General features: G+C 44.9%; 1 protein-coding gene and 1 non-coding gene across 3 annotated transcripts; both read left to right on the plus strand.

Moving 5' to 3' along the window:
* Window positions 1-1245: 1245 nt before the first annotated feature.
* Window positions 1246-4675, plus strand: C10H7orf25 (chromosome 10 C7orf25 homolog). 2 transcript variants are annotated; one of them, XM_046020068.1, is made up of 2 exons: window positions 1246-1388; window positions 2347-4674. In XM_046020068.1, exon 2 carries the CDS (start codon window positions 2368-2370, stop codon window positions 3643-3645), a length of 1278 nt encoding a protein of 425 aa, XP_045876024.1. In that variant the 5' UTR covers window positions 1246-1388; window positions 2347-2367; the 3' UTR covers window positions 3646-4674. The 2 variants fall into 2 exon arrangements, with proteins under 2 accessions (XP_045876024.1, XP_045876023.1); XM_046020067.1 differs by lacking the exon at window positions 1246-1388 and adding an exon at window positions 1411-1715 and having other exon boundaries at window positions 2347-4675.
* Window positions 4676-5633: 958 nt separating this feature from the next.
* Window positions 5634-5740, plus strand: LOC123952367. The gene has a single exon (XR_006820620.1). It is a non-coding gene; the product is annotated as a U6 spliceosomal RNA (small nuclear RNA).
* The last annotated feature ends 17511 nt before the right edge of the window (window positions 5741-23251 follow it).

A 23251-nucleotide genomic window follows, 5' to 3' on the forward strand; every position in this document is an offset into this window, starting at 1 on the left:
AAGCCCTCTGACTCCCTGCCATCACCATGGTAGTTTTTTGCCAGGAGAAGGATGGCTAAATGCTCAGCTGCACTGGACTTGAGAGAGAACCTGAATGTTTGTTTTTATAGGGTTATAAGCAGTGCCCATTTTCAGTCCAGCTGCACTGCTCCCCTCCCTTCTACCTTCTCCGCACCTGCAGTTCCACAGCCTTTCTGGGCTTCTGCTTTGTGAGTCATTTGCTCCAGACACTTTGCTCCACTGTGCAAACTTCTCCACTTACAGAGAGGCTGCCTGGGTTAGATAACCTCTTTGTGGTGGTCTTAGCTTTAAAATATATCTACCTTTAACTTTGTGAAGAGGATTAAATATGTTAATATGTGAAAAGAACTTAGAATAACGCCTGCCATAAAATAAGCAGTGAATAAGTGTTATTATTGCTCTTTGTCTTCCAAAAATACTGACATTTCATGTGCAGTCATTTTCTTGTTCTTGTTACTTTTGTGTTTATTCCTTTTCCTTTCCTAAGGTTGTCAAATAAGGTTTGGGAGGAGACATACATAGGATTAATGTTAATTTGAAGGCCTTTAAAAAATTTTTTAAAATTAGCTTTACTGAATCAAAACTCCTAAGCCTGTGGTTGACTTTGGACACTCTAACTGGGCTAATACAAGTTTCTTCCTCTCAGAAGTCATTGGATCATATGTCCTCCAGAAAGGCAGCACATCTCTGCGATCACACTTTCTATGGAGAGCTCAGAATCACGCAGTAGAAAGTGCTTTGGCTTGGAATCAAGAGTCCCCGCTCCAGCACTTAACACTTGCGTGAAACCTCTGTTTTCACTTCTATTAAAATGAGCCGAAAATTCTTCTACTGCCTGCGACTCGGTGAGGGGTTTGAGCTTGACAGCAGAAACACAGTTCTTGGGCGCAACCGGGAGATAGTTCACCAAAATGCACGACTTCTGCCCCCGGAAAAGTCCAAACCGAGCTTAAGAGATTAAGCGCCGGGTCAGCCTGCGAGACCGAGTGGCCGGCGCCCTACTGGGAATATTGCCTGGCCCCGAGAGCTCCATCTCTGCTTCCCTGGGGCGGGCGAGGTTGCCGCGAATTCGCGGTCTCTTCCTGATGCGAGAGTGGGAGAAGCCGGGTGCCCTCAGTAAACATGGCGGCCGCGTTAGCGTCAGCTGCGCTGGAGAGGCCACGCTCTCGCCTGGGACTCGCGGACTCGGCGTCACCGGCGCGGGACCACGTGACTCAGGAGGCTCCGGAGGCGGCGGCGCTCGAGCGGGCTGAGCAGCCGCCGAGGCTAGGAGTGGGGTGGGGTCTGCCGGGCGAGCTTTCCAGGCGGGTCCCGGCCTTGCGCGCGCACGTGTCTGCCTGCTCGCGCACGCGGTCCTGGCGCTGCCGGTGAGGAGCCGGGGAGGCGGAGGGAGGGAGCGGGGCGCCACTTCCGCGGCCGGGAGGGGTTGGGCCGGCCCGCGAGGCCGGGAGAGGCGGACTCCGGGCCGCCGCGCCCCCCTCCCCCGCCCTGCCCTCCACATCCAGCGCTGGCTTCGGGGGCTGTTTGAGCCCGAGTCAGCGTGGCCCGGCCGAGCCGTGCGGGCAGACGCGGTACGGCTGCAGGGCGCGATGCCCGCCCGGAAGGCCCCGCCGACCTCCGTGTCGCCGCGGGCTGCACTCTCGGGGGCTAGTTTATCTTCGGGCTTTTCCTTCCTGGGAGCCGGAGCCCAGTTGGTGGGTCCCTTCCGTCTTTTAAAATGTACTGGGTTGAGGTCAAATGCAGGAACGAGGCAGTCTTGATTCTGTGGCGGGTGTACCGTGTGCCCGTGGGATAGCACGAGGCAGTCGGGTAAAGGGGACCCACTCGCGAGGGAGGAAAAGGTCAGAAAGGCTTAGAGTGGTCATTTTGGGAGAGACTTTTGGTTTGGACCATTTGCTAACCAGCTCGTCTGTGTGGATATTTTTTAATTTAATCACGCTCTCTTCACTTTCCGAGCCTTTTATAAAAATTGTTCTCCAGCCAAACAGTAAAGCTGCTGATCAGGGAGCTCCTTCTGTAGCAGCTTGCCGAACTCCTGCATTTTACCCTGACCCGGGACGTGTTGAACATGACCTTCAGACTGAAGAAATAAAGGTCTAAAAAAGTGTGTCAGAATCCAACATACCAAAAGAAGAGTTTGGAAATATAGGTATCATCCTTTCCTTAGCTGTCACAGGAGGAAGTCACTCCAAAATCAGCCGTGCAGAGGATTCAGCCTCCATAAGCTCTGTTGCTAGATTGAAGTTGTGCAATCCTCAGTGAAGAATTGGTTGCCATCATTTCTTAGGACTGTTTCGATTCGCCTTGTTTCTTTTCTTTCCACAGGAAAGGAATAATGCCGTCAGCATGTCTGCACATCCCATGCTCTGTGAACGCATCGCCATAGCCAAGGAACTGATCAAGAGAGCAGAATCACTTTCTAGATCAAGAAAAGGTGGCATAGAAGGTGGCACAAAGCTGTGCAGCAAGTTGAAGGCAGAGTTAAAATTCTTACAGAGAGTAGAAGCCGGGAAAGTAGCCATTAAGGAATCCCATCTCCAGAGCACTAACCTAACACACCTAAGAGCCATCGTGGAATCAGCAGAAAACTTGGAAGAAGTTGTTAGTGTTCTTCATGTCTTTGGTTACACAGATACGGTAGGAGAAAAGCAGACCCTTGTGGTGGATGTCGTCGCCAATGGTGGTCACACGTGGGTGAAAGCCATTGGCCGAAAGGCTGAAGCTCTCCATAACATTTGGCTGGGCAGGGGCCAGTATGGTGACAAAAGTATCATTGAGCAGGCTGAAGACTTCCTCCAGGCCAGTCGCCAGCAGCCAGTGCAGTACAGCAACCCTCACATCATCTTTGCATTCTACAACAGCGTCTCCAGCCCCATGGCAGAGAAGCTCAAAGAAATGGGCATTTCTGTGAGAGGAGACATAGTAGCCGTTAACTCTCTGTTAGATCACCCAGAAGAGCTCCAGCCCAGTGAGACTGAGTCAGACGATGAGGGCCCTGAGCTTTTGCAGGTGACCCAGGTGGACCGAGAAAATATTCTAGCCCGTGTTGCCTTTCCAACGGAAATTAAGGTCGATGTGTGCAAAAGAGTGAATCTGGACATTACGACTTTAATCACATATGTATCTGCCCTCAGCTATGGAGGCTGCCACTTTGTCTTCAAAGAGAAAGTGCTCACGGAACAAGCAGAGCAAGAGAGGAAAGAGCAGGTTTTGCCACAGCTGGAGGCGTTTATGAAGGACAAGGAGTTGTTTGCCTGTCATTCTGCTGTGAAAGACTTTCAGTCTATTCTAGATACCTTAGGAGGACCTGGGGAGAGAGAGAGGGCCACTATGCTGATTAAGCAAATTAATGTGGTGCCTGACCAGCCTTCTGAGCGTGCCTTGAGACTGGTGGCCAGTTCGAAAATCAATAGCCGCTCGCTAACAATTTTTGGGACAGGAGACACTCTAAAAGCCATCACGATGACTGCCAATAGTGGTTTTGTCAGAGCTGCCAACAACCAGGGTGTAAAATTCAGTGTGTTTATCCATCAGCCTAGAGCACTTACTGAGAGCAAAGAGGCTCTCGCCACCCCTTTACCGAAAGACTACACAACTGCAATGAACACTGATGATGCCCTTTAAGTATTGTCATGGAAATAAGTTATTGATACCAAAGGCTGGGTCTTCCCATCTTAAATGGGAAGGAAGAAAAGGTCTATAGTAAAAATAATACTTAGCACTCTTAACCTGTAGAGGTGATTGTGTGTGTCATCTATAAAATACATAACCCAAAGTAGAAAAAGCACAAGAGACAAGCGTATTTACCAAACTGCCTGCGTTTTAGCGACCAAGAACAGAAATACATCTATATAAAGCTTTGAGCTGTGCGACAGTACTTTTATTTGATCCAGTAGGGCAACAGCCCCCTAGCGGCAATCGGCATTTCAAGGGATGTGGCTACCCTGCGTCTTGCATAAAATACTTGGAGGAAACTGAAGCTTGTTTTTCGTTATGTTGGTTCCTCATTCATGTGGGTTGAGGCTGGGAAGTTTATAATTAGTTTTTGATTGTAAAGTTATGGCCATTATGAATGAAAAGAAACTTCCTCGATTGCTAATGTCAGGCATACTCTGGTGCATGCCTTTACAAAGAGTACATTAATATAGAAGAAAATAAAGTGAATACTGGGCACGTGAAACCCATGAACCGGTGTATACACCTTTGTGAAAAGAAAGATAGTCCCACTGCTATACACCTGGGACATTTAATGCAAAATATTAATTTGAGGAAATTGTAAAAGAGTTACCGAAAACATTTTAAAAGAATTCAAATTTTACTTTTAAGTACAAAGACTGCCCATGTTGCAAGTATTTGACTTAGAAATACTGCCTTTACTCTCTCTTTAGCAAGTACAAAGACTGCCCATGTTGCAAGTATTTGACTTAGAAATACTGCCTTTACTCTCTCTTTAGCAAGTGGCAAGTGACAACTGCATTACTTCCCTTTGTGAAATGGTGGTAGGCGATCCCACGCCTGTTGCATGACACACGTTGTAATTAAAAATAAATTTTTACGTCCACATGGCCCTAGGTGCTTTATTTGCAACAAAGCGAAGTAGGTTAGCAAAGGAGATAAGTAGTGGCTGTATTTTGAAAATTGGGACATTAAGTCTTAGAGCTTAAGTATTAAGGCAAGCTAAGTGTGGGAGCCCGTATTAGAACACATTGCCACAGCCTGACCTCATTTCTGTTGTGCCAACTTTGCTGTTTTGTGAGAAGGGAACTCAGTTTCCAGGCCCAGTGTTTTTTGGGAGGGCGGGATTGAATTTGTTTATAGGATGTCCATGAACACTGCAGTGAAATGCGAAAGTAAACTTGGGACTGTTTCTCTTGGGAGCGATTCCATTACTCTCCTGGAACACATTTCCGAGGGGAAAAGTTTGTGATTGGGATTCCGATTTAGAATAGAGAGGTGGATTTAACTTGCATTGCAACTGAAATTGTGTAGTGTTAAAAATTGGGCTTAGGCCTTTTTGAGTACCTATTAAGGTACTAAGGTGGTTGATACTGAGCACTTAAAAATTTGGTCTAAAAAAAAATGAGGAATTGGTCTTTGCTCCAAGGAATTCTTAGTCTGAAATGGAGTTGAGTAACTGAAGTGTAGTTACTTTATTGAGTGTTGTCATGTGCCAGCCACAGCACGAAGGGCTAAGCTTTCAGGAGGAGCAGGAAGAAGGTAGATTTCTATCCCTTTCTTTCCACGATGCATTAATACCGAAGAACTTGAATCTTTGCCAACCAGAATGTATACAGCCACAGCACTCTTGCAAGATGCTGATTTCTGAAGTGGCCATAGCTATGGTTCTCCCATGATCGTTTTCCTTTTCTGGACATTCAGTGATTACAGTTCCTAATGACATAATCAATAATGTAAGCAGCAGATACGGACACGTGGGGGGGCCCTGGATCCTGGAATGTAAAGTTAGGAGTAGTGCCTTCTCTAAGAATGTGCATGCGCGCGCGCACGCACGCACACACACACACGAACTTCGTGTATCCTAGACCTGCCACAGCTGTCCAAAATTATATCTGCAAAGGTGAAAAATAAATAATAAAAGAATGAGCAATGTTGTGCTCGCTTTGGCAGCACGTATACTAAAATTGGAATGACACAGAGAAGGTTAGCATGGCCCCTGGGCAAGGATGACATGCAAATTTGTGAAGTATTCCCTATTAAAAAAAGAAGAATGAGCAAAATTAAAAAAATGTTGTTAAATACCAGTTAAAAACTGTCAAGTCCAAAGAATCATATGGTTATAAAGCAAAGCGAATGTTCAAGATTATTATTTTTTTTTGATGATTTTATTTGACAGAGATCACAAGTAGGCAGAGAGGCAGGCGGAGAGAGAGGGAGAAGCAGGCTCCCGCTGAGCAGAGAGCCTGAAGTGGGGCTCGCCGATCCCAGGACCCTGAGATCATGACCTGAGCTGAAGGCAGAGGCTTTAACCCACTGAGCCACTCAGGCGCCCCTGTCCAAAGGATTATGAACATGAAGATGTGTAATGTAAAATCTGTGGTGAAGTGGTGGGTGAAAGAAAAAGCATGTTAAAAAATCCTCATCTCTGCCTAGTGATCTCCTGTCTCTCGCTGTCAAATAAATAAATAAAAATAAAAAAAAAATCTTTAAAAAAAAAAAATCCTCATCTCATTTAGAAGGGACTCAACAGCAACTCTGATTGTTGCCATTAATAGCACAGGGGGCGCCCGGGTGGCTCAGTTGGTTAAGCATCTGCCTTTGGCTTAGGTTGTGATTCCAGGGTCCTGGGATCAAGCCCTGTGTCGGGCTCCCTGCTTGGCGGGAGGCCTCCTTCTCCCTCCCCCACTCCCCCTGCTTGTGTTCCCTCTTTCACTCTCTCTTTGTCAAATAGATAAGTAAATAGCACAATATAATTTGAGGTGTCAAACAGGAAATGTGACTGATGGTACAAGTTAAACCAAGCTGACTCGCTTTCCAGTGAAGGGTGAGTCTGGAGAATAAATGCAGGCCATATTCGGAAAGACAAGTCAAAGGCGTTCCCAAGGAAGCATTAAAAACCAGAAAGCATAAAATAAGAGACATACAAGGCCAAAAAGGATAAACTGGGGGAGAAGATAAATTATTGCAGGGAAATATACTGTATCTGTATACTGTTTGGATAAATTTGGAAAACTCAATGAAATAGGAATTAGAATTGAAGAAGTAGAAAACCTAAATAACCAATAGCCATTGAAAAGAATTGTTAAAGTTACTAAGTAATGACTTCCAAAAAATGTCCAGGTTTGGTTAGCTTCATTAGATAAGTGTTTGCTTACTTTTTTTTTTTTTAAAGATTTTATTTTTATTTATTTAACAGAGATCACAAGCAAGCAGAGAGAGGAGGAAGCAGGATCCCCGCTGAGCAGAGAGCCCAATGCGGAGCTTGATCCCAGAACCCTGGGATCATGACCTGAGCTGAAGGCAGAGGCTTTAACCCACTGAGCCACCCAGGTGCCCCAAGTGTTTGCTTACTTTTAAATATCAGATAATGCTCTTGTTCTAAAAAGTAATATGGAGCACAACACCGTAAGCAGGGTGGACAGTATTCAACACAGTAGCCGCAGTGTCCTTACCACCCAGCCCCTTTCCCAAGAGGAGAGCTCTGGCTTGCTCCTGCTTGACCATGGAGCCTTGGTGGAGGACCGGAGCCCATCTGTGCCATCTCGGCCTGTCATCTCAGATCATTGCCATATCGGAAATGTTTTCAAATGCATTTTGTGGAATATAAGCATAATTCTGATACTAAAACATGACATAGTGTCCTAAAAAAGCTGCAGCAAAATTTTGGTTTCGGTCAAATAAATAAATAAAATATTAAAAAAAAAAGAATATATGCACAAACACGGGACGTCTGCATGGCTCAGTTGGTTAAATGATTGCCTTTGGCTCAGGTCATGATCCTGGAGTCCTGGATCCGAGTCCTGCCTCCGGCTTCCTGCTCAGCAGGGAGTCTGCTTCTCCCTCTGACCCTCCCCTTCTCTTGCTGTCTTTCTCTCTCTCTCTCATTCTAATAAAATATCTATCTATCTATCTATCTATATATATATATAGAGAGAGAGATATTGATATTGATACATTGATCGATTGCAGGGCCGGATGCCCATATGGAAGGCCCCACAGACTTCCTGTTCACCCCAGGCTGCATTCTCGGGGTCTGGTTTATCTTTGGGATTTTCTTTCCCATGAGCGGGTGCTGAGTTGGCGGGCCCCTTTCTTCTTTTTTAAAATGTGCTGGGCCCCTTTCCACCTTTTTTTTTTTTTTTTAAAGATTTTATCCACTTATTTGACAGAGAGAGATCACAAGTAGGCAGAGAGGCAGGCAGAGAGAGAGAGGCGGAAGCTGGCTCCCCGCTGAGCAGAGAGCCCGATGTGGGGCTCGATCCCAGGACCCTGAGATCATGACCTGAGCCGAAGGCAGCGGCTTAATCCACTGAGCCACCCAGGTGCCCCCCTTTCCACTTTTAAAAACCTTTCCTTTCCTACAGTTCAGCAGAGCTCCCCGCTGTTGCTAGATGGGATGCTTCACAATCATGAATCATTGAAAAAAGCCAAATCGATCTTTAAATTCACTCAGGTGGATTTTTGTTTTTTAACAATGGTGAGCAGCATCTACCTGCTTACCTCCATTGTTTGGTGATTTGAGCAAGAAATAAATACTGATAATCCACTGATGAATATACACTTTGCCTGAATTAATGGTACTTCTTTTGTCTTGGAAATGTTTTGCATTTCATACAAATTACTAGTCTCTCTTCCCTCCTGGTTTCTGCATCAGACTCGAAAAGGCTTTCTGGAAGTCCTATTGTCAGATTGCCGTTTCCATTTCCATAAATAAAAGATGGCAGTGCTTAACTCCCTATAGCCTTACCAGAATTAGGCTTCTCTAATTTTTTCAGTTGTCCAAAACAAAAAAAGCAAAAAAAACCAAAAAAACAAAAACAAAAACAAAACAAAAAAAAAAAAACCCCAGCTTATTTATGATTACCAGTGAATCTGGGATTCTTAAATATGTTTAATGGTCATTGTATTTCTACCAAAAATTGCTTGTTAATATCTTCTCTTCCTCAATTGATTGATTTTACCAATCTTTTCATTGATTTATAAAATCTTTACATAAATTTAAGGATTAGACCAGTTATCTATTGTTCTATAACAAAGTAGTCCACAATTTAGTGGCTTAACATAATCAACATAGTATTGTATCTCATGATTTTATGAGTTAGGAATTCAAGCAGGGCTTTTCTCTGTGATTCTTCTATTCCAAGTGGCATTGCCTGGGGTCACTCAGAAGTGTTTAGCTAGAGGACACAAGGGCTCTGCTCACAAGGCTGTCACCTTAGCGGGGATGACAGGAAGGCCCTGCTCAGCAGGTCCCGCTCCTCCTCACGGTGGCTTTCCATGAGGGTAGTTGGACTTTTTATGTTGCAACTTAGGGATGGAAGCGGGAGTGTTCCACGAGACAGGAAGTGAAAGCCTATGGTCCTTTAAGGCCCAGTGAAGGCCAGAAACCCTACTCTATGGGTTAAAACAGCACCAGCGGCTCACTTCAGTGGGAGAGGCAATAGGGCCCAGCACTTGATAGAAAGCCTGTTGTAAAATTTGTGGGCATTTAAAATCTATCATGAGGATTCAAACCTTTTCCCATTAAATACATTGCAGATATCTTTTCCTGATTTTTTTTTTTTTTTTTTTTTTTTTTTTGGTCTTTCAATGTTGTGGGGTTTTGTTACACAGATGTTAAATTTTTATGTGATAAAATATGTTGGTTTTTATTTTTCATTATGGCTTCTGGATTTTGTGCCATGTTGAGAAAGGCCTTCTCCATCAAAATGATTTTTTAAAAATTCCCCTGTACATCTTTCTGTTATTCGGTTTTATTTCAGTGTGCATATGTTCCATATATATGTAACTTACATATGAAGTCAGAACCTATAAAATACTTTCCAAAATAAGAAAGTGAGTATCAATCTTTTAGCTCTTTTTATTCAATTATATTATTGCTCTGTAAACAAAATTCGATTTTGTGCTTCCATATTATGCTAATAAAATAGCATTTTAGATGCCCCTTAACATAATTTTGAGGACCAGCCCAATATAAATGAGCTCTACTCATAGATGTTTAAAATTTATATTCTGCTTAACTGTTGAAAACTATTTTTTAAAAAGATTTTATTTAGGGGTCCCTGGGTGGCTCAGTGGGTTAAAGCCTCTGCCTTCAGCTCAGGTCATGATCCCAGTATCCTGGATCCAGCCCTGCATCGGGGCTCTCTGCTCAGCAGGGAGCCTGCTTCCTCTTCTCTCTCTGCCTGCCTCTTTGCCTGCTTGTGATCTCTGTCTGTCAAATAAATAAAATCTTAAGAAAAAAAAAAAGAAAAAAAAGATTTTATTTATTTGAGATAGAACGAAAGTGAAAAAAAAGAGAAAGCACAAGTGGGGGGGCGGGGAGGGGCAAAAGGAGAGGCGAAGCCGGCTCTCCAAGGATTGGGGAGCCCGACATGGGGCTTGATTCCAGAATGGGATCCAAAGGCAGTTATTTCACCGACTGAGCCACCCAGGTGCCCCTAAATGATTGAAAACTATTTTAAGAGCATTTCCACAGGTCTAGCTGCACTGTGCTTCCATTTTTTCTCCATTACTGAACCCCAGGCAGTTTTTAGGGATATTATCTTCACACTTGATTGTACGTTGAAAGGTTCTTTGGAGGTGATCTGTTCTTTTCTCTCTTTCCAGAGTTTTGGCTGATTGTTTGGGTCACCCTAAGAAGAAAGCAATTGCAGATATCACTCTGAAAGATTTCTCAACTTGGATGTTAGGATTAGCCCAGGAGATGAACCCTTTTACCACAAAACATTTCATTTTAGGAAAGAAATTTTTTTGCACCTCCAACTATAAAGGTATGTAAACAGAAGAGCCATACAAAATGATAGATCCAAATTAAATATAGGTCCAAACTAAAATTAATTTCAAATTGAACATTTCTGTCCTTTTTTTTTTCTTTGATGGACAACTACACAGGCCAATGAACCGTAGAGCAAACACAACACACACCCACAATGCAGACACAGGCAGTTATGTCCATACACACACGTGTGTGTATCTATTTTGCATAGTTTTCTCTCTTTACATAAAAAAAATGAAATTTTTTTCCTACGAAAGTGTCTTCAAAAAAATCTCTGCTAAAGAAAATAGTTGTCCATAATTTATGAATTAAGGGTGGAATTGTTTGGGAGTGGTGTGTGTGTGTGTGTGTGTGTGCGCACACACGCACACAGAGGGAGCAGTCAAGGGGGACGGAGGGTTGTGGTCCTAAATCTTTGGCTTAGAAGACAAAGCACAGAGCTTTTGAGGCTTTATCCTGGGATGTTTTGCAGTGGTGAAGAAAGAATTCTCAGCCAGCAGGATTCCCTTAGAAGATGAAGATAGGGCTAATAGCTACAATATTACTTACAACAGCAATATCAGTGACAACAAAAATGTCCTCTCTGGGCCTAACCCAGTCACAGAGTGAACTGAATAAATTATTTTTAATTTCAATTCTAACTCCATTGTTTTCAGTTTTTCTTTTTCGAAAAAAAAAAAAAAAAAAAAAAAGAAAGAAAGAAAGAAAAGAAGAGTGAGCACAGAGGTGGTTTAAGGCTTAATGATTTCACATTAATCTCTGAGGATATACGAGTCATTCAGGAGCCCCTCTGGTGTGAAAGACACTATTTCATGCCAGGAATGCAAAGGTGAATGAGATCGTCTTGGTTCCGGCCCTCAGGGAGCTTTATGTATATCCCAATAATTATATTCTCAGGACTAATGTGCAAAACACACTGATTAGCCTTAATATGGAATTTATAAATCCAAGTGGAATGAATTGTCATTAACTTGGTCAGAAAGTCAGGATGCTTAAGAATCCGTTTGCGGGGCATCTGGGTGGCTCAGTGGGTTAAGCCTCTGCCTTCAGCTCAGGTCATGATCCCAGAGTCCTGGGATCGAGCCCCACATCGGGCTCTCTGCTCAGCGGGGAGCCTGCTTCCCTTCCTCTCTCTGCCTACTTGTAATCTCTGTCAAATAAATAAATAAAACCTTAAAAAAAAAAAAAGAATCCATTTGCTACGTGAACATGTTTTCCTATCTCTGGTGCAAGTAAGAATGTTGGAAGTAAAAAGGGCTTTGGGGATCATGTTCGCCCAGCTCATCTCTGAGGTGAAAACGGAGTTCTGGGGAAAGGAAGAGGAAGAAGAGAGCCAGAATTCTCGTTTGCTAATTACCAGCTCCTCCCACTGGGGGGCAGCACCACGCAACGGTCAGACCTTAGGAGTCGCACAGGCCTAGAGCTCGTTCCTCAGTTTGCGGCTTACCTTTACCTGCGCGAAGGACTTCACCTCACCAAGCTTTAGTTTCCTTATCTGCAAAATAAGAAGAGTATTATTTTATAGGATTATGATGAGGATTTAAATGAAATAAGATACTGTAGGTCGACATTTTAAACAGAATCTGGGGCCTAGTAACCATCAGTTCTTAGGATCATGCTTCCTATACCTTTTATATATAATTGCTGTTAATTTTTGTGCTATTTACAGGTGCCCCTAGGCCCCGGCGATGTTCAAGGGTCAACTGTACTCCCTTTTCTTTAGCTCCTGGTAGTGATTCTAGCGATAATTCAGACATGGCCAGGGGAAGAGCTTGTGAGGGTTGGACGGGCACTCCATGACCCCACAGTTCCCCAAACAGGGTCCTAATAATTTTCTTTTAAGTTTTATTTATTTATTCGACAGAGAGAGACAGCGAGAGAGAGAGAGAGAGCACAAGCAGGGGGAGTGGGAGAGGGGGAAGCAGGTTCCCCGTTGAGCAGGGAGCCCAATGTGGGGCTCGATCCCAGGACTCTGGGATCATGACCGGAGCCGAAGGCAGATGCTTAACGACTGAGCCACCCAGGCGCCCCCAAACAAGGGCTATTATCCTTTTCTGTGAGGAGGAGCACATTGGCTGGGATCTTTTCTGTACATCTCTGTGTCTTTGGGGGTAGAGGGGTATGGAGTGGAGGGGAGGATGGGGCCCTTGTGGGCAGGCAAACGGTATGTGGGGGGCAGTTTCAGTGGGGTTGGCAAACAATTCAAGGACTCCAAGTTCAAGGAATCGAAAGTGTTCCCCAGATTCAAGACCACTCATTTCCACGTGTGCTGCTGGCTAGCTGTTCGACCAGCTCTGGGTTTACCTCCACCCACCAGCTTACAGGAGCCCTCGGGTAGGCCTGGTGGGAAGAAGACGCAGCTCCTTCTCAGCCGTGCGCACTGACGCCGCCTAGCGGAAGCACGGAGCGCTACCGCGGCATCCAGTTACCGGGAGCTCCCGTTCTGTTTCTAGTTGAAGTTCTTGTCTTTATCGTTCGTCCTTCTCAACCTGTGAACCGCCTAAAATCCCTTTTTTGAATCAAAGTGGTGACACGAGGAAAATAAGCTCCTACTAAATACTCTGTGATTTTAAGACGCATCAATTTATTATTCAAAGACACGTAGGACGAAAAGAGTGAATCACAGTATGGTCCGCAGAGCGTTTTTAGACGTGACGCGATTCCATGTTCCGTATTTTACCACGAACAGTACGAACGAAATGAAAATATTTGGCAAGGAGGCTAATTTTGGATGGAGCCGCCTCACCGTATTTATATTCTTGGTGTCATTTTCTGACTTTGTCATCATTCTCTTTGCTCCATTATTAATACCAACATCTGGTGAGATTCGAGCCCTCCTGGCCTTTCTTCTGTTGAAGATGCTTGTGATCTTCGTCTGTAAAAGCAAAACAAATGGGTAACATGTGAGCAGGGACCAGAAAGTAAGTTTAGTTCTGCCTCCTTGAGAGAGTGCATTTTCTGCTGTGCCTCTTTCTCAGTTTTGTGCAATGCGTATTGAACTAAGGGAACTTACTCTTCCTGCATGACGAACATTGGTTCAAAAGAAAAAAAAAATGTGACAGTAGGACAAGGTTACGATCCTGAAGAAAATCCTGCTGGAAGAAAAGCAAATGGGAGATGCTAATAGATCCTATTCATTTTTTAATTTCTAAGAACTGAGGCAGGCTATAGCTTGACTCCCACAAAGGGGTCGCTCTTGTTGCCATGTTTATCAAGGGTGATGGGATGGGAGCCAGGCAGAGTGGTGGAGGGTAAAAGGTGCTCCAGTGAAGAGGGAAAATAACAAAAATAGGCTAATCGCAAGGAAAGAAGATTCGAAGTGGAAAGTCAACCAGGTGTCTCTGAGTCAAGTGAGGGAGCAGAATGTTCTTACAGGCAATGGAATTCCCATGCAGGTCTGTGGTTGGTGTTCCCTCAGTGGACTCTGACAGCTGTCACCACCCTCCTCAGTGACGCAGCTGGCACCTGGTGCCTGGATTGGTGTTTGGTCTCCTCAGGAGAGGTGACAAAGAGTCCCTCTGTGGCCGCTTTGTTTTCCAGTGGCGCTGTACCCACAGCCTAGTCATCCATCGAGCCTTGACTGGCGGAGTGGTCATTTCTTCGGTAAGCACTGGACTTGTGGTCTCAGGTGCCCAAGGTTAACATACCAAAAAATAACAACAATGACAACAACCATAAGGCCAACGAATGAAATGTGGCTCTATATTTGAATGTTTTCTCCATTCTGCTGAGTTTGTCCTATTTTTAGATAAAGGCAATTAGATAATAGAAAGGGGACAATGAGAAAGTATTTTAGGAAAAATTTGCTTTCACCTCAAAATCATGCCTGCATCACAATTGGTCCAGTTACCGTAAGCTCTTCTCCACTTGCTTTCATAAAGATCGTTCTTGGCCTCTAACTGTTGGTACAAGTGATCAGATCACGAGGTCTGGAAAATAATGAGTTTACCAGATTTGTACCTCGTAAGGCATTTTCTATGATAAATCAAGGAAGGCATTGTCTGTCCATAAAATCAGCACTTGTATTGGAATGTGTCCTAGGAAGGGAAATACTCTTTTCTATATCTAGAAATCAATAGAAACACACAACAACCAACCCGACATAGTTGATGCCCAAAATAATTTTCCCCACCACTCTTGCTTTTCCTGGTTCAAATCTTTTCAGACTGTGGTTTAGGTGACTGGACTGTTCTATGCTTAGCCATCAGTGGGGCTGTGGCAAGCCAGGAACGTGGAGAAGAGACTTTTCATTCAGGAAGAAACAAAGTCCTATTGAGCATATTTTCTTTTAATTTTTTAAAAATATTTTATTTATTTATTTGACAGAGAGAGATCACAAGTAGGCAGAGAGGCAGGCAGAGAGAGAGGGGGAAGAAGGCTCCCTGCTGAGCAGAGAGCTGGATGAGGGACTGGATCCCAGGACCCTGAGATCATGACCTGAGCCGAAGGCAGAGGCTTAACCCAGTGAGCCACCCAGGCGCCCCTCGAGCATATTTTCTTATTAACAAACTCCTAAACAGAAAACTATAGAATAGGAAGTTTTCAACTTCAGAACTGACCTAGCAAAATACAAGCCAGAGAAGAGAAATAAAGGTTGCATCCACCTCGCGTCTCTTACTGATCCCATTCAAATCAGAACTGTTGAACACAAAAAGCTCAAAGATGCTTCAACATTTGGGCCAGTTTTTGAAAGTGCGAGTAGTAGGAGAAACCCGAGGCCCATGGCCGCTGGTTCAATCAAACTGGTCACCTTGAGTGAGACTCCTGTCCTTCGATATTTTGAAATCACGTGACTACACTTTGTAAGTAAAAGTGCACATTCCTCCAGTCCCATCACCACTGAAAATCTAGAAGTTTCAGTGCGTTTGCATTACAGAAGGGCCCAAGCTTGCAGTGGGAAGGTGTCCAAGAAAGGAGCGCGGGCACGACCTGCAGTTACAGAAGAGGCCAGCAGGTGGGGCTGGCCGGCGGGCAGGGCATCCCCCCGGGGCCTGCTGTCTGGAGGCTGCGCACCCTTCCCACCCTGGATGAGGGAGGCGGAGCTTCTGGAAAGTCTGAGCTGCCTGCTGAGAAACGGGCCAGTCTGGGCATTTCAGCGAGCGGTGGCCTATTCCTGGTTGTTGAGCATTAATACAGACCCGAACAATTTAAAACTGCCTGTAATTCTAAAATGCACAGCGCTTTTTATTGCACTGCCCTTGGGGGTGGGGGTTGGTTTGCAGAGCAAACTCGGAACCCCAAAGGAGGGAAAGCGACCAGGACGTGGTGGGCATCGTGCCAGACACTCTTCTGTTTCATTTGCTCCAGACAAAAGCTCTGTGAATTGTTACCCTTACCCATTTTTTTTTTTTTTTTTTTAAAAGATTTTATTTATTTATTCGACAGAGAGAGAGATCACAAGTAGGCAGAGAGGCAGGCAGAGAGAGAGGAGGAAGCAGGCTCCCTGCGGAGCAGAGAGCCCGATGCGGGGCTCGATCCCAGGACCCTGAGATCATGACCTGAGCCGAAGGCAGCGGCTTAATCCACTGAGCCACCCAGGCGCCCCACCCTTACCCATTTTTCACAGATGACTAAGCTGGGGCTCAGAGAGGCAACTTACTTGCCCAGTGGAGCCCAGGCTCTCTAAGTACAAGCCCCAAATCTAACATTTGAAGATTTAAGGTCAGTCACCTGTTTTGAGTCACTCTAACAGCGGTCTCTACCTGATCACGCACGAGGTGCTCGTCACAATGTTTTAAAAAATGGTCCAAAGAAGGCGAAGATGTCTGGCCGCCCAAAGTCAACTAGAGGGTAGGAGCAGTACATTTTGTAAAGGACTCCAGCATAAATTCATTCGTTCTGAAAATCGGAGCCTTGCTAAAGGGCTCACTAAAGGAGATTGAAAATTCAAGTTTAAATTTGGGAGGAATCAAACTCAGGTGCCAGGCTAGAGGCATTCAAGCCCCCAAACGTAGGTGACAGGGATGACCTTGCCCAGCCGCGGATAATTAGCACTGAGTTTGGATGACAACGTCTGTGACTTCTGTCAGCCCCGGGCATTGATCAGCCGTGCACTTTCTCTACATGGCTCCTTGGTGGGGCATGGGGGAGCCCCTCCAGATGCATCCTGGGAGGATGTGTCCGGAAGGCCGGGGTGTGAGGGAGATGGATGGGGTGTTACCGTCTGAGCTCACCCTCCGTTCCCACTGCTTCTCCACATTGCTTATTTCTTCTCTGATCTAGTTAATAGTTTCTCCTGCCTTAGTACCATTCCTGAGGCCACCCGGGTCTGGGCCCTGCCCAGGGTTTAGAGTGTTTTCAGATCTGCAGCCACGAGGCGGCCTTCCAGGACCTTGCTCTCCCCTCCTGTGTGCCACGCCCCTGTGCCCTTCCTGGGTGCTTGTGGGATTTGTCGCTTCTGTGACCCGAGTGGCCCAGTGGGCCAGGCTCAGGGGCACGCCACGCTTTAGGAACAGGGGCAGAAGTCATGAGCGAAGACATTGAGGGGGTTCAGGGTTTCAACCCCAGAAGCACTTGGACTATCTCCTTAGGGCCCTTCCTGTTTTACCTCAACCCCCCAAGGACAGACTTTCATTTTCCAGGCACCACCTTCATCTTCCTCTTCCACCATTTCTCTGTACCCACCCCCCATTCTTTCCTGGTTCCCCCCTCTTTCTCTGTGTGATTGTCCTCTTCCAGCTGCCTTCGCCAGGAACTGGTCTTGTGGGGCAGAGCTTTCCTGCTTAGCTGAGGGGCATCTGGTCAGAGCGCGGAGAAGGACATAGAACGGGGAACAGAGGCTGACAAGCACATGACTCTCTGAGGCAGGCAAGAGGCGAGCAGACTGTGAACGGTCCCTCCCACCCCCACTGGGCTAATGAATTCATTAACAAAGGCTTGTTGGCAAAGCAGTTTTGCTCCTTTCCTAGCTTGACACTGCCCTCACCCCGTGGCTGTCCTGCCATCCTCCTGAGTGAACCGTAGTCAGGGCAGGGCTGGGAAGCAGAGGTATGGAGCCCGCCATCTTGCCCCCTCTGTACCTCTACACAGGGCCAAGCCTTTTGTAGCATAAATGGTTATTGGGCAGCTTTTCTCTGCTAGTTTGCTTGTGTGGGCAAATCTGTACTTTGAAATGAGATTATCAAAATAACCTACTTTCAGTACCCATAGCGCAGAGCACCTCAAAGTAAATCCAACTTTTTATTCTGATCACAAAAGCTTAAAAATAGCAGTCTCACAGAAATAGGTAACGTAAAACCTTGAAAGTTCTTTGTCAACCATTTGGTTACATACCTACCCCGAAATGCTACGTCATCGTTATGAATAAGGGGAATACTACAGATATCGCTGAGGAATTTGCTCTCCTCCCAACCCCCAATGAATATGCATATATCTTGGGCAAAAATATGTCAGTTCCAAAAACCTGTCTTTAGCCACCCCAGGGCAAAGGGCCAATTTTTTTACAAGTGCAAAAATGTTCTGCTTTGTTTTGTTTCCGTAGAAATGTACCTTTTCTCTTTCTAGATTAGGTTTTTGCATTATCTAAATAGAATAGTTTTTGGAGGAATTCACCATTGTGCATTGCTAACTAAAGACCCTGTGTCTCTCTCTTTGATCTCTAAGATAAAGAGGCCGGAACTAGGATAAAGCAAGAGCCTTTCTTTTTTTTTTTATTTTTTTTATTTTTATTTATTTATTTATTTTTTTTCAGCGTAACAGTATTCATTCTTTTTGCACAACACCCAGTGCTCCATGCAAAACGTGCCCTCCCCATCACCCACCACCTGTTCCCCCAACCTCCCACCCCTGACCCTTCAAAACCCTCAGGTTGTTTTTCAGAGTCCATAGTCTCTTATGGTTCGCCTCCCCTCCCCAATGTCCATAGCCCGCTCCCCCTCTCCCAATCCCACCTCCCCCCAGCAACCCCCAGTTTGTTTTGTGAGATTAAGAGTCATTTATGGTTTGTCTCCCTCCCAATCCCATCTTGTTTCATGTATTCTTCTCCTATCCCCCTACCCCCCCATGTTGCTTCTCCATGTCCTCATATCAGGGAGATCATATTTACCCTAAAGATACAAACATAGTGATCCGAAGGGGCACGTGTACCCGAATGTTTATAGCAGCAATGTCTACAATAGCCAGACTATGGAAAGAACCTAGATGTCCATCAACAGATGAATGGATCAAGAAGATGTGGTATATATACACAATGGAATACTATGCAGCCATCAAAAGAAATGAAATCTTGCCATTTGCGACGACGTGGATGGAACTAGAGCGTATCATGCTTAGTGAAATAAGTCAATCGGAGAAAGCAAGAGCCTTTCTAAAGACAAAGACTGCCACCTCCTCTAGACCAGGCCTGCACATTTCTGTAAGTTTTATTCGTTTTTGTTCCTTGAAATTTCAGGATGCCGTTAAGGATTTAGAAACATTGTGGGCCAGTCTTAATGTAGCAATACATTTCCATGAAATCTACAATATTAATAAATAGACATCAGATAAGAAGCTAAAATCCCAGACTGTCTGGTTTGTCTCATACATGCCAAGAAATCCGTGAGACTTCTAAATTGAGAAATCATTGTCCTACCAAAATAATTTTTGGTCTCTTTGCTGAAGCCTCTGTTATCTGTTGTGCTCAGTGTTTCTGTCACAGCCCGTGAGATGGTTCCTGACCGGGTAGTTTCTGTCAGAGAAACCTCTTCCTTATGCAGATTATTCAAGATGTTTTTATATAAACAAAAGGAAAGTCAGAAGGGCTTGAAGACGGGAGATGGAGATGGGAGATGGCTCGCCAATTAGCTATCTCGGTTAGGTGTTCAGGAAATATAAGTGCGGACATTTGGTTTATGGGCACTTTATTTTTCCTTTGAAAGATTATTGTTGACTTTTGCTGGCCCTAATGTGCCCCTGATCCCTCTACAGGGTCTCAACCGCCAGAGGGTTTGTCCCGCTTCGTAGACATAATAGTAACCTCTTAACCCTCTGATTGGAGATGTCCCTGCTCTGCCCAGCCCGGTGGGTTTCATATTTCTCTTTCTCCTGGGCCCAACCAGCACCGGGAAAAATACACACAACCTGCATCCTGGAGCGGCCTCCCAGCCGCTTTCTTGTCACAGTGTTTCAGTGAGGTGTCTGAGGACCCAGACGCGGCAGCCCGACGTGCACACCTACCGGTGAACCGGAGACGCTCACCGTGTCCCCTGGCCCCTCAGGCCCCCTCCTGTCTGAGTCATGAGCCAGAGTTGGGCCAGATGGCGGAGTGGCCTCTGTGAGCACTTCACCAGGGAGCCTCCTGGCCACTGTCTGTCCTTGTTGTCCCCAAGGACAGACAGCGGGTCACAGGTCTTCATGGGGACTGCTTTGGGAAATGCTGTCACTTTGTTCCTTCAGCTGCCTCTTGCTCTGGGGAAGGAGACGAACAAATGTTCCTCCAGTACCTCTCTTCCTTTCTCTGTTCTGTCGTCTGCCTCCATCAGGTCTCTTGTGCCACAGGACATTGTTACCCCCTGGTGCTCCTCTTTTTCCGGGCTCTGAGGTGTCTTTCCAAAGCTCCTGGAGAGTACGGTCTGCTCCCCAGGGGCTGTGCACCCATTTCCCCGGACTTGGTTCACTTCTGAGCGAGAGGGACAGAGAAGGACAGCCACACCAGGTGTTGGGGACAGTGGTGTTAGCGGGCGTGGCCCCACATGGCCGCACGCTGAGGTGCTCAGTGTTGTGGAGCCCAGTTCTGGTGAGGAAGCGGCAGCTCTGGGCCCTTGAGTGACAAACCCAAAGTGACGGGGTCCTTATGACTGTGCTGGGACGGAGCAGGGTGGCAGCTGCTAATCCCTGCCCACTTCTGCTCCCGCCGTCTGCGAAGACAGTTCTGCTGGAAACAGACACCACCAGGCAGGATGGGAATATGAGTGTTACAGAGAATTTTGAGTTAAAAACACGCTTATGCTTCAGAAATGATGAAAATATTAGATCAAGGAATCCTCCAAGAAAGTAACAGTTCACCAACGGAGGTGACTTTCTATGACTTGAGATACGTATCTGCACAAGGGTTTGTTTTCCTAAGAATGAGCTGGAGTTTGTTTCTACCACAGATAATCCCTGGGAAGATAACTTTTCTAGAGTCTCTTAATTATAGACTTCTACCGCTCTAACAATTTCTAAATTCCTGTCATATTTTAAAGCATTGTAATAGATAGTCCTATTTTTTGGAAAATCCAAATTTGGAGCATTGGCTCTAAAGCTGCCCTTGTTTTACTTCTTTTAGCCAGCTTTTGTAGATAATAGGCATTAACATATTAAAATATAGAATTACACTTACTTTTATTTTTCCAGTTATAAAAGTAGTATGTGTTATAAGAAGAAATCTGGGAGCCAAAGAAAGTAGGAAAGTAGGAATTTTAAAGTATCCCATAATTCCAGTCCCATAGTTAACATTTAAATACTTTCTTCCAGTTTTTTTGTCTTTTTCGGTGATGTTTAATATTATACACGTGTAAAATCTATATTGTATGTAATAAATTATATGTAATTTCTTATGTGTAAATTTCATACATATGAGGATCACTGTGTATATAAATATATATGGTAATTTGTACATTTGTAATAGCAACACTAATAAAGATTATTCAAATGTTATTATAAAAATATAAAATATAAATATAATATAAATATAAAATTTTATAAAAATAAAAATAAAAATATAGATAGTAGGAGCGCCTGGGTGGCTCAGTGGGTTAAGCCTCTGCCTTCGGCTCAGGTCATGATCCCAGGGTCCTCGGATCGAGCCCCACATCGGGCTCTCTGCTCAGCAGGGAGCCTGCTTCCCGCTCTCTCTGCCTGCCTCTCTGCCTACTTGTAATCTCTGTCTGATAAATAAATAAAATATTTGAAAAAAAAGAAGGAAAAAATATAGATAGTAAAGACAGTTGGTTTTAAAAATAATGAATAGGGTTAAAATGATGGAACTTGCCTTCAGATATAAATAATTACACGAAAAGTCTGAAATAGCTATATTTAATAGATTGTCAGAAAACGGTTTTGCTTAGTATGAAATATAAATACATGCATCCTTGAACGTAAGGTGGAGTTTAAATAGTATCTGTTTACAAAGCACTGTGTTGCGAAAGGTCATTTGTAGATTGTGCTGGGAGCTGGGAATTGGGAAGCAGAGAATCCCTCCCCTGTAAGTCCCTCCATGTCCACTCTCTGGCTGAGGGTCCCGGGATGGGCTGGGCAGGCTCTCAGGTGGAGGCGAGGGCAGGTAGAGGGAGGGGAAGAATAGAATGGGGTTCCAGGGCCCGTTTTCTCTGTGGCTGCTTCTCTCTTTCCTTTTGCCTTCCCGCCCCTCCCCCATCTCCTCTAGGCCACTACCCAGGGCAGCCCTGGAGTGAAAGGGGGTCAGGAAGGGGAGATCGTGGGGGTTTCCCTTCCCTTTCTTTCACTGTCTTCTGGCTTTCTTCTTCTCCCCCTTTTCTACCCAATCTGCCACCAGGAGACTAGAAGGCCAGGACCTCAAGACCCGGGACAGTGGACACAGAGGAGTAAGGCAAGGGAGACTTGAGTCTGTACCAGGATAGTAGGGTGAGGCACACAGGGGAGACGCTCTCAGCTTCTGAGATAGACAAGCTATATGCAGGTCGGCAAACAGCCACTGTTGTGGAAGGGGCTCATGTGATTTGTATATCCAACAAATCACTTTGATTAAAATCACTTCGACAAAAAACTGAATCGCTTTGATGAAATCCAGCTGAATCAGTTTGATTAAAATTCAGGTCACATCAGTCAGTAGCTATATACCCAGCTCTAGGTGGGGAAAAGAAAAAAGCTAAATTCTACGAAGTACAGGGATTGAGATATTCTTTGTTTTGTTAAGTTGAAAAGTTAGCATATGTATTAGATTAGTTTCAGGTGTACAGTATAATGATTCAACAATTCTACACCTGACTCAGGGCTCATCACGGTCAGTGTACTCTTTTTTTTTAAGATTTATTTATTTGGCAGAGAGAGTTCACAAGTTGGCAGAGAGGCAGGCAGAGAGAGAAGGGGAAGCAGGCTCCCTGCTGAGCAGAAAACCCGATGCTGGGCTCCATCCCAGGACCCTGAGAACATGACCTGAGCCGAAGGCAGAGGCTTAACCCACCCAGCTACCCAGGCGCCTCACAGTCGGTGTACTCTTAGTCTCCTTCACCTTTTTCACCCATCCCCCAGTCACCTCCCTTCTGGTAACCACCGGCTTGTTCTCTGTATTTAAGACTGTTTTTGTGTTTGTTTCTTTTTTCTTTGCTCATTTGTTTAGTTTCTTAACTTCCACATGTGAGTGAAATCATGTGGTATTTGTCCTATTAGGACTGACTTATTTCACTGGGCATTATACCCTCTAGATCCATCCATGTTGTTACAAAAGGGCGAACCTCATTCTTTTTTATGGCCGAGTAATATTCCATTGTGTATATGTACCATAGCCTCTTCATCTGTTCATCTATTGTTGAACACTGAGTTGCTTCCTTATCTTGTCTGTTGTAAATAATGCTTCAGTAAACATAAGGGGGGCATATATCTTTCCAAATTAGTGTTTTCATTTTCTTTGGGTAAATACCCAGTATCAGAATTACTGGATAATAGGGTAGCTCTATTTTTAACTTCTTGAGGAAACTCCATACTGTTTTCCAGAGTGGCTGCCCCTGTTTGCATTATATCAACGGAGCAAGAGGGCTCCTTTTTCTCCACATCTTCGCCAACACCTGTTATTTTTTGGTCTTTTTGAGTCTAGCTATTCTGAGAGGTATAAGGTGATAC

The sequence above is a fragment of the Meles meles genome, chromosome 10 (genome assembly GCF_922984935.1).
Source record: "Meles meles chromosome 10, mMelMel3.1 paternal haplotype, whole genome shotgun sequence".
Taxonomy (NCBI): Eukaryota; Metazoa; Chordata; class Mammalia; order Carnivora; family Mustelidae; genus Meles; species Meles meles.